The 10395-nt window shown below is 53.4% G+C and overlaps 1 protein-coding gene across 2 annotated transcripts in view; it reads left to right on the top strand.

Moving 5' to 3' along the window:
- The first annotated feature begins 2627 nt into the window (after window positions 1-2627).
- PRKD2 (protein kinase D2) overlaps window positions 2628-10395 on the top strand; it is a 32328-nt gene continuing 24560 nt past the window's right edge. The window contains exons 1-3 of one of the 2 annotated variants that reach the window (XM_032839399.1): window positions 2628-2788; window positions 3056-3481; window positions 5934-6072. In XM_032839399.1, coding sequence (XP_032695290.1) covers window positions 3242-3481; window positions 5934-6072 — 379 coding nt within the window. In that variant the 5' untranslated portion in view covers window positions 2628-2788; window positions 3056-3241. The remainder of the gene's footprint in view (window positions 2789-3055; window positions 3482-5933; window positions 6073-10395) is intronic. The other variant, XM_032839400.1, reaches the window with a different exon arrangement.

The following is a 10395-nucleotide window of genomic DNA, read 5'->3' as shown; positions in this document are numbered from 1 at the left end:
TGGGTGGTGGCGCTGACTGTCAAGGGGACTGAGGGGGCCGGGCCTTTGGGAGATGAGTCTGGAGCTCTGCCTGGGCTGGGTGGAGCTCACGGAGGGGATATGGTGGGCCGGGGTTTTGTGGTAGGGTGGGGGGCGGGAAGAGAGGGGCCCAGAGTTTGGGCGGGGTGTGGGTGGAGGCCCGGAAATGGGGCACAGGACCGAATCTCCGTGCCCCTCCTTTCTGTTCCTAAGTACTCCCTCCCCAGGGGCCTCAGAAGCAGCCTGGGGACAGAGCCCTGACTAGCAGATGATGGGAGGTGGCAGACCAAGGCCTTCCCCTTCCCCCCACCCGCACCCCCCGTATGATGGGTGGTAGGAGGCCCAAAGGCTAGCCCCGAGTACTTAACCCCCCACCTTCCTTCCCTTCCCTCCCCATGTGGGCCTGGGCTTCCGTGGAGCCTCATCTCATGGAGTGGGGACTGCAGACCCCGAGACCCGCCCCCCAGAATGCCTCCGCCCTCCGGGGAGCGGCTACAAGGGCGCGGGTGATGGAGGCGCCCAGTCCCTAGCTGCCGGTGCCCTGATGAGCCCCTGCCCTTCACCAGGTCAGTTCCGCACTAGCAGGAGCTGGAGCCCGTGCTCAGTTCCTCACACGCTGCTTCACTGGATCCTCACAAGGGCCTCAGGAAGTGAGGATCAGGAGCACAAGTTACAGAAGACGAGATGGGGAGGCGCCACTCAGGGCCCCCAGCGGGTCATCAGAATCCGTAGCCAGTCCCGTGGGGCCCCCTCTGCGCACCTCGGGGCCTCAGCATCCTCTGTACGACGGGCCCGATGCTAATGCCCACCCTCTGGGTTGCCAGGGGCTGTGCCCCTGGGCCCAGAATAGGACCTGGCCTCTCTCAGGGCCCCGAGAACACTTGAAGAAGGACGCAGGTGGCCAGATGGCCATCAGGTGAACACTGACAGGATCCTAGCTACAAGCTCCACGTGGCCCCACTCCCCCCTCATCCTTCTGAGCTCTGAGCAGCTTCCCCAGGTGGTGGTTTGGGTTTTCACTCCAGCCTCAGACTTCCTTCCCCAGCCCCCGCCAGCCCCCGGATGTGGTGGCAGAGTCACTACTGTACCGACCTCAGCTGCCCCCAGCAGCCCTTTAGCGGGAAGGGGGGGCTCCTCTCTAGGCCCCCGCCCCCAACCAGCGGGGAACCCAGGTGGGCAGGTGGCCTGTCTGCCAGAATGCCTTTGAAGCTCAAAGCCAGACCTTGACCCCTCAGTGAAGGGGGTGGCCTGGCAGCAGCTCTCATGGTGATCTTGGACAAGTCATTTTGTCCCTAGGGGGTTCAGTTTCCTGAATGTAAACTAAACGGCAGCCGCTCTCTTATTATTAGCTGGGAGGAGAAATCCAGCCTGAGGGGCTCCTGAATGTGCTAGAAGAGCTGTTTTAGCCCAAGCCTAGCACTTCGCATAGTCGTAGGTCGGCATTCAGTGCTGGCTGGCTGGATGACTGCATGAACGGCCTCCTAAACACTTGAGAGCTTGAGGTGCCCACCCCTTTATCTCTAAAGGGTTCAGTGGTGGCCACCGCCTACTGAACTTAAGCCCTGTGCCACCATCTCATTAATCCCCAAAGACCGTCTGGGCACAATCCTGTTACTGTCCCATCTAAGAAACCGGATCAGAGAGGGGAAGCCACCTACCTAAAGCCACAGTCAGACACGTGCACACTGCCCCCCCACCCCACCCCAGAACGACCAATTTTCTAGAAGGTGGGATGGGTGTGCTGTCCTCCCTGGGGACCCTTTCAGCTTCCCCCCCGCCCCCCAGGTCTGTGGCTCTTCACTCTTCTGAGGGCTGGGGCAGAGTGGGGAGCTCACTGAAGGAAACGGCACCCCTGCCCCACCGGCCCTGTGCCTGAGCGGCCCTGCGCAGATAACGCAGCCCCGGCCCCTCCAGTTGCCTTCGTGCACCTCGTCAAGGCTGCCAGAGACCGGAGGCAAGGTCCTTCCCGCCCATCCGGAGGTCTCTGTCTTCTCACCCGTGTAATGGGCTACATCACAGCACCTACAGCACCGCCTCCCCTGCGCGGGGTAGGGGAGTGGGGAGGACGACGCTCTGAGAAGAGACAGGCCGAACCCAGAGGTCCCAGAGCGGTCTGGACCTGACACCGGCTTCCCACCTTTTCCCCTGCGGTGGGCGCCGGATGCAGACCAGGCTAGCCTAGACGGCCCCCTTCCTTAAAGGGCCAGGCGCCTCCTCAGCCCCGGCCCCGCGACCGGTGGCTCGCCCCTCCTCTCCAGCTCAGGGAATAGTTAACTTTCCAGACCTGGGTGTGTTGGGGGAAGGAATCAGTCCCGGATCCCTGCCGGGCATCTCGCACCCCAGACACCCGGACCCGGGCGGGGCTGGTGACGCCCCCGACTCGGAGGTGCCGGGCCCGCCCTCCCCTTCCGCCCCCGGCCCCCACCAGGCTCCGCCCCTCTCCGACGTCACCGAGGCCCGCGCGGATTGGCCGACTGCGCCATCGCTCCGGACACTTCCTCCTGGGCCGCAGCCGCAGAGTTAAACTTTGGAGGGGGGAAAAAGAGCCACGGGCGCCCAGCGCCGGGCGACCCTCCCTTCCCCCCCGCACCGCCGCCGGTAACGCCCCCTTCTCCGCGGCCCCCGACCGAACTTTTCTCCAACTTCTGAGACCCGTGAGATTCCCTTCTTAGCACCCCGGCCCTCCGGATCTCTGCCCATCCCCGGGCCCGTCGGATCCTTGGGATCTACTCGATCCCCGACTCAGAGACTTCTGTCCTCCACCCCCAAGGTCTGATGAATCCCGCGGGTCCCCTTCTTAATTGGATTCTCGTCTTAGAGCCACTGGATTCTGGGATTCCCCCTGCTGCCTTCTCAAGCCTTTCTCTCCCCAAGGGGCTTTTGGATCCTGGGCTCTCCTGATCCCTGAGATCCCGACCTACTGGATTTTCTTGATTTCTTGGAATCTCTCAAGCGCTGGGTCCCTCAAACCATTAGATTTCTCCTTTATGATTCCCGGGCGTTTGACCCACTGGATTGCCTTTCTTTAATTTCCCAGGGTCTCGCCATCCTCGAGCGCCCTCAACCTGCTAGGTTTCTTTTCTCGTATCCCCGGAATCCCCGCGCTCCCACCACCAGATTACGGGCTCCCTCGGATCCAGTGACCCGGCTTCCCCGGGCTCCTTCAGCCGTATCCCGGGTGGGCGCCGGGAGGCCAGTCCCGGGACCTCCCCCCGACCCACCCATGGCCGCCTCCCCCTCCCATCTCGCCGGGCTCCCAGGCTCTCCCGGGCCGGGGTCTCCTCCGCCCCCCGGCGGCTTGGAGTTGCAGTCGCCGCCACCGCAACTGGCCCAGGTCCCAGCTCCGAGCTCCGGGGTCTCCTTCCACATCCAGATCGGCCTGACCCGCGAGTTTGTGCTGCTCCCCACCGCCTCTGAGCTGGCCCATGTGAAGCAGCTGGCTTGCTCCATCGTGGACCAGAAGGTGAGAGCGCAGGGTTCCTCCCAACTGGCTTGGGGAGAGGTCCGGAGGAGGTGGGGGTGCCGGCAGAGGTGGCCAGGAGCTTGGCATAGAGGAAGGGGGTTAAAGGAGGATTAAGCCTTGGGCGACTGGGGGGATGGGAATGGGGCGTTTAGCCTCCAGTTGGCTCCTGACCCCACTACCCGTTGGAGGGAGGCCTGGGCAGGGGCGGGGTGCTCCAAAGGCCTCCCCAGATTGCGTGTTATTGTTTTCTGCAGCCAGCAGGGAGGAAGGGAGGGGCCAGCTAGGTGTGGAAGTGAGCAGGAAGGGGCAGGTCGGGGAGGAGGGCACATGGGGGACCTCTCCATTCAAGCCCACCCCGACCTCCCATTTGGTGGAAACAGTAGAAATTGAAGCCGCCCTGGCCATGGCTATCGGGTGACATGTGTGGGTGTGGGTGCCTGCCAGAGCTGCCAGGGGCAAGTGAGGTCTCCAATCTCCACCCTCCCCCAGGCCAGAGATGTGTGTCAAGAGGCAGGCACCCCTTTGGAACCCCCAGAGGCTCTGGGGACTCTGTCCCCTCTCCTAATCACAGTGTCCCCACCCCTCAGGTCTGATGCTGGCCTATTAAAACAGGCCTTCCCCAACCCCACCCTACTCTTAGTTTTGGACACCAGGGTGGGAAGCTGGGGATCCTGGCAAGGAGAAACCAGGTGGAACTCAGTGCCTGCATTCTAGAATGTTGAAAGTTAGGAGAGTGGGCTTTCCTGTTGTTGGAATTCTACACTTTAAAAATGTTAGAATATTAGAATTCTAGATTATTCGACTATGCCACTGCTAGGTAATCGAACTCCTCTGATATCAAAGTGTCCAGGGGCACCTGGCTGCCTCAGTCAGTGGAACATGGGACTCTTGATCTCAGGGTCATGAATTCCACCCCCACGTTAGGCATAAAGCTTGCTTAAAAAAACAAAACAAAACAAAACAAAATAAAAAACAAAGACAAACAAATTGTCCAAACATTAGGATCCTAGATTGTTGGAATACTAAAACAATCAAATGTTAGACTATTAGAATTCTAGATTGTTCCGATATGCCACTGCTAGGTAATCGAACTCCTCTGAGTGTTCCAACATTAGATTCTAGGTTGTTGGAATCCTAAAACATGAAAATGGTAGCATATTAGATTCCTGGATTGTTGGAATCCTAGAATGTTAAAGTGTTAGAATTTTGGAATGGTGGGTTGTTGAAATCCTTTAATAGTAAGACATTCAAATGAACCCCAGTTTATTAGATTCCTAGGACATGAAAATACCAGATTGCTCCTGATCTAGGTTGTTGAAATCCTAAAACATGTCATGATAATACGCTGGAACCTAAGATATATGTATCATATAGCATGTGAGCATGTTGGAATCCCCAAATGTCCAAATTCCAGCATCTTCTCAGACCCCCAGAAATGAATTCTTTGGGCTTCAGAGAAACATGGGGGAACTGTGCCAACTCCCCCATTTTACAAACAGGGAAACTGAAGCTTAGAGACAGAGCCCCCCCCCCCCCACACACACACCCCAAGGCAGTCAAGGCCCAGGCAGTCCCTTTGAGCTGTGGACCCTCTCCAGCAGACGGGAACAATATGGGGCTTCCTTGGTCCTCCACCAAACCCCCAAGCCCACAGGTCCAGTTGTCACACCCAGCTCAGCCTGCTCTTTGGGAAGACAGATGGGGGTGGGGTAGAGGGCTGACTGCCCCCTGGGTGTAATTTGTCCAGTGCTCAAACTTGGGCCTCCTTCCTCAGGCCTCACCCCAGTTTTGTTTTCTGTCTTCTGTCCAGGTGTGGCAGGGCCCCTTTCCGTCCTTCCCGCGGCTCCACCTGGGCAGTTTCACTTTCTGTTCTACAGGGTTTCACTTCCTGCCCCCCTCCCAGCCCCAACTAGGGACACCTGGGTCCTTTGGACATTGGGTGGGGGGCACCCTCCCTACCTCCATCTCCCTTGAGTCCTAGCCTTCCTGCCTCCCTGCCTTCCCTCCGCCCCCAGGAGTCCTAAGTCCCCTTCTTCCAGCTGGCCCCACCCCAGTGCTGGGCCTGGAACCAGGTAACAGGGACTATAGATCCAGGAAGGAAGCTGGGGTGGGGGCTTAAAGGAGGGGGTGTTCACTTAACCCCCCACCCCCACGGAAAATTCTAGGTGCTTACGGTGCCAGAGCCACTCTCCCTGCCTCTCCAGTTTCCCGGTCCAGCCACCAAACTCCATGGGCGCTCTTTCCCAGCCCACCTGAGGCCCTGGCACCGTGTGCGCCTGCTCACTCACTCGCTCGCTTGAGCTGCCCTTGGGAGGGAGCAGGCAGGAAACGCAGGGCTGCGGGGTCTCTGTTTCCGGGGGAAACTGTGGGCCCTGCCCCGGGAGTGTTCCAGACCGCTGCCGCTGAGCGGCTCTGAGCCTTCCCGTCACCACCTCTCTCTCCCTCCCCTCAGTTCCCCGAGTGTGGCTTCTATGGCCTTTACGACAAGATCCTTCTCTTCAAACATGACCCCACGTCGGCCAACCTCTTGCAGCTGGTGCGCTCAGTTGGAGACATCCAGGAGGGCGACCTGGTGGAGGTGGTGCTGTCCGGTGAGCCAGGGGCCCGCCTGGGGGCGCCGCCTCTAGTGGGGGGGCGGGACTAATGGTGCGGGGAGAGGAGAGGTGGGTCCAGAAACATGCTTCTTCAAGTCAAGGCTAGTGGGTTCCAAGCCCTGGTCGCAAGTTAGAATCACGCGTGGAGCCTTGACAAGCTACCGCCCCGGAATGGGTAAATATGTTGCGTGTGCGCACCATGAGTGTGGCGTGTGCACCTTGAAATTCGCACAGCACTGAACGAAGGCCATGTCCAGCCACGTGGGTGAATTTCACAAAACCTAACGTGGAAAGGCATTTGCTACACATCAGACTACATATTGTCTAATTCCTTTTATGAAGCCCAGAGACGGATACAGTTAGGAGGAGGGAGGGAGGCGGAGCCCTCGCAGCAGGGGTCGGGAAAGGCACCACCATCACCTGGGGGGCGGAAGGAAGATTGCTGGGGACTGATTTAAACTGCCACTTATCAGGGTGTTGGTGACACAGTGTGTACAGTGTGACAGTTCACTGAATCAGGCACTGTGGATACGTCTTTTTCTAGATGTATGTTGTACTTTGATACAGAGTTTGAAATGTTCTGACGCCCGTGGTCCTTCCCGCTGAAATGCTAAAGGAAATGAGGCTCTGCAAGGTCAGAGAAAGCCTGGGCACGTGTGTTTTCAGCCAGAATCTAGTCACCCACCGGCCAGTCGCATTTTAGAGACGAGAAGCTCTAGGCACTGCAGAGGAGTAGAGAGCCCAGGGTGCTTCTAGAAGGGTGAGGGGTGGGAATTACCTGCCTTATTCTTGGCTGGGTCTCCTCCCCCAGTCCTTGCATAGCGCAGTGCTCAGTAAAATGGGTTGAATGGAGGGACGACAATTAGACGTTTGCGTTTATAGCCCTGGTGACCTTAACTTAGGTTTTAAATACTCTCCCGTAGGCTGTCTACTCTTGGATTTTCATTCATCCTGGTCTCCCTCTGCTACGTCCAAATCTCGGTCATGTAGCTTGTCCCCCGACACTTTCACTTGGCAGCTCTGGGCAGCTCAGAGATGGCTTGTCCAAGGCAGAAATCTTGATTTTGTCCTCCTTTCTTCCAGCAGTGTTCTCACCTCGGTGTAGGGCCTCACCATCACTCAGGTGCTCTTGCCACATGTCCTGGGGGCATCCTGGTGACTCCTCCTTTTCTCTCACCCTTTCCCTTGATCTGCATCAAACCAATTAGTCTCACCCTTTTTTTTTTTTTAAGATTTTATTTATTTATTTGACAGAAATCACAAGTAGGCAGAGAGGCAGGCAGAGAGAGAGGAGGAAGCAGGCTCCCTGCCAAGCAGAGAGCCTGATGCGGGGCTCGATCCCAGGACCCTGGGATCATGACCTGAGCTGAAGGCAGAGGCTTCAACCCACTGAGCCACTCTGGCGCCCCTAGTCTCACCTTTTTTTTTTTTTTTTTTTTTTTAAAGATTCTATTTATTTATTTGACAGAGGGAGAGATCACAAGTAGGCAGGAAGGCAGGCAGAGAGAGAGAGGAAGGGAAGCAGGCTCCCCACGGAGCAGAGAGCCCGATGCGGGGCTCGATCCCAGGACCCTGGGATCATGACCTGAGCCGAAGGCAGAGGCTTTAACCTCTGAGCCACCCAGGCGCCCCCCCTAGTCTCACCTTTAACATACATCCTGAATCTGTTTCTTACTGCCTCCTCTGGTCCAGGCAGCGGTCACCTCCTGCCTAGACTGTGACCTGTTACCCTAGCTCACAAGTCAGATCACGACACTTCACTGCTCAGAATCCTCCCATGGCTCCCCATTACCCTGGGGATAAAATGCAAACTCCTCAATATGACCTTAAATGGCTGCTCATGATCTGGCCCCTGCCAGTTCCCTGAATTCACCTGTTACACTGTCCCCCTAACTTTCTTTGTTCCTGTCATGGTTGTCTGTTCTCTGTCCCTTGAACAAACTGAGCTGCCTCCCATCTCCAGGTGTGTGTACAAGTTCTCAGTGCCTCCCTCCCTGCCGCATCTTCTCGTAGCTAGTTCCTTCTTGCTAGTTGGATCTGAGCTTCAGTGCCATTTCCTCCAGTGTCTGAAATTTCCTTCTGTGTGTGTGTTTCCTGTCTGTCTCCCCAAAAGAATGTCAGCCTACTGAGAGCGGAGTGTTCATAGCTTTACCCTGTGTAAGCAGTGCTTGGCACATAGAAGAGAGTCCCCTTTCTTTTGCACGATAACAAGGACAGTAGCTCAATATTAGACTGAAATTCGGGGGTGGGGTGGGGAGGGTAGGAAAGAGGATGAGGCTTAGTGCAAAACTTAAACTTTAAAAAATAAAAGCCAATATTTATTGAGGACTTTCTATGTGCTCTGTTTATTTTTTTTAAATGTTTTTAAAGATTTTATTTATTTATTTGACAGACAGAGATCACAAGCAGGCAGAGAGGCAGGTGGGGGGGTGGGCGGGATGCAGGCTCCCCGCCGGGCAGAGAACCCGATGTGGGACTCGATCCCAGGACTCTGAGATAATGACCTGAGCTGAAGACAGAGGCTTTAACCCACTGAGCTACCCAGGCACCCCTATGTGCTCTGTTTAAAGAGCACTGTTTAAAAAAAAAAAAAAAAAAATTATGGAGTCCTGGGAGGCTCATTTGGTTATGTATCTGCCTTTGGCTGGGGTCATGATCCCAGGGTTCTGGGATCGAGTCCACATTGGACTCCCTGCTCAGCGGGGAGCCAGCTTCTCCCTCTGCCTCTGCCGGCCACTCCCCCTGCTTGTGCCCTATCTCTCTCTGACAAATAAATAGATAAAACTGTTACAAAATAAAATAAAATAAAAATAAATTTTAAAAATTAAAAAAAAATATATGGAGCCCCTCACTGGCTCAGTCAGTAGAGCATGGAACTCTGGATGTCAGGCCTGTGGGTTTTGGCCCCACACTGGGTATAGAGATGACTTAAAAATAATATCTTAAAAAAGTAATAAGATAAGAAATAAAGAGCACTGTCTTCTTCTTTTTTTTTTTTAGATTTTATTTATTTATTTGACAGAGAGAGATCTCAAGTAGGCAGAGAGGCAGGCAGAGAAGGGGAGGAAACAGGCCCCCGCTGAGCAGAGAGCCTGATGCTGGGCTCAATCCCAGGACCCTGAGATCATGACCTGAGCTGAAGGCAGAGGCTTTAACCCACCAAGCCACCCAGGCACCCCTTTTTTTTTTGTTTTAAGATTTTATTTATTTGTCAGAGAGATCACAAGCAGGCAGAGAGGTAGGCAGAGAGAGAGAATGGGGGAAGCAGGCTCCCCGCTGAGCAGGGTGTCCGATATGGGACTCGATCCTAGGACCCTGAGATCATTACCTGAGCCGAAGACAGATGCTTAACCCACTGAGCCACCCAGGCACCCCAAGAACACTGTCTTAAAAGCTTTCCATATAATAATTCATTTAGCCCTAAAGAAAGATTCTGTAGAGACTACTATTATGATACTGGGCATGTTCTTTCCTGGAAACCTGCATGGCTCATACCCTTGCCTCCTTCAGGCTTTTGCCCTAACAACAACTGAAGGGGGCCTTCCTCAACCACCTTCTAAAATTGTACATCTTGTACCTTCCCACTTTCCCTTCTCTGCTTACTTTTTCTCCTAAGCACCTATCGACTTCTAGTCTGCTGTATGTATGTTTTTTTTGGAGTTGTACTTTATTTCTGGAATATATATATTGCATATACTTATATATATATATAGTGGGCAAATATTTATATCATTTACATCATATGTTTTAATATTATATATTTATATAATGTAAATTATGTAATTATATAATAAATATAATATATAAATAATAAAATTATATATATTTACATTATATAAATATATAATACATACATACTGTATAATATAATGACATGTAATATGTAGTATGATATATAATGATACATAACATATATTACATAATATATATAACATGTTATATATGTTATAGTGTATTATTAATATATAATAGATAATATAGTATATAATAATATATAATTTACATTATATACAAATATACACAATGTACAAATATATATACTTATGCACAGTATATGCATAATGTGCAAATATATATAAATATATAATTTTACCCTAGGGAAACATGTAAAATGACACGTATAGAAACTAAGAACATCAGATAAGACCATGCAAGTGTTTCAGCCGGGCTTTGTCTTCCAGAGTACCCAGTTTATGTTGGTTCTTCGGAAATATTCGTCCCGTTATTGAGATAAGAAACAGCTGCTTGACAGGTTTTTTTTTTTTTTTATGAGTATAGTAGACATATGCTGTATATTTTATTACTTAAACATTTCCAAGA

The sequence above is a fragment of the Lontra canadensis genome, unplaced genomic scaffold (genome assembly GCF_010015895.1).
Source record: "Lontra canadensis isolate GAN:19392208 unplaced genomic scaffold, GSC_riverotter_1.0 scaffold107, whole genome shotgun sequence".
Classification (NCBI taxonomy): Eukaryota; Metazoa; Chordata; class Mammalia; order Carnivora; family Mustelidae; genus Lontra; species Lontra canadensis.
The sequence above is the reverse complement of the archived record's forward strand: the minus strand, read 5'-3'. Positions and strand labels throughout refer to the sequence as shown.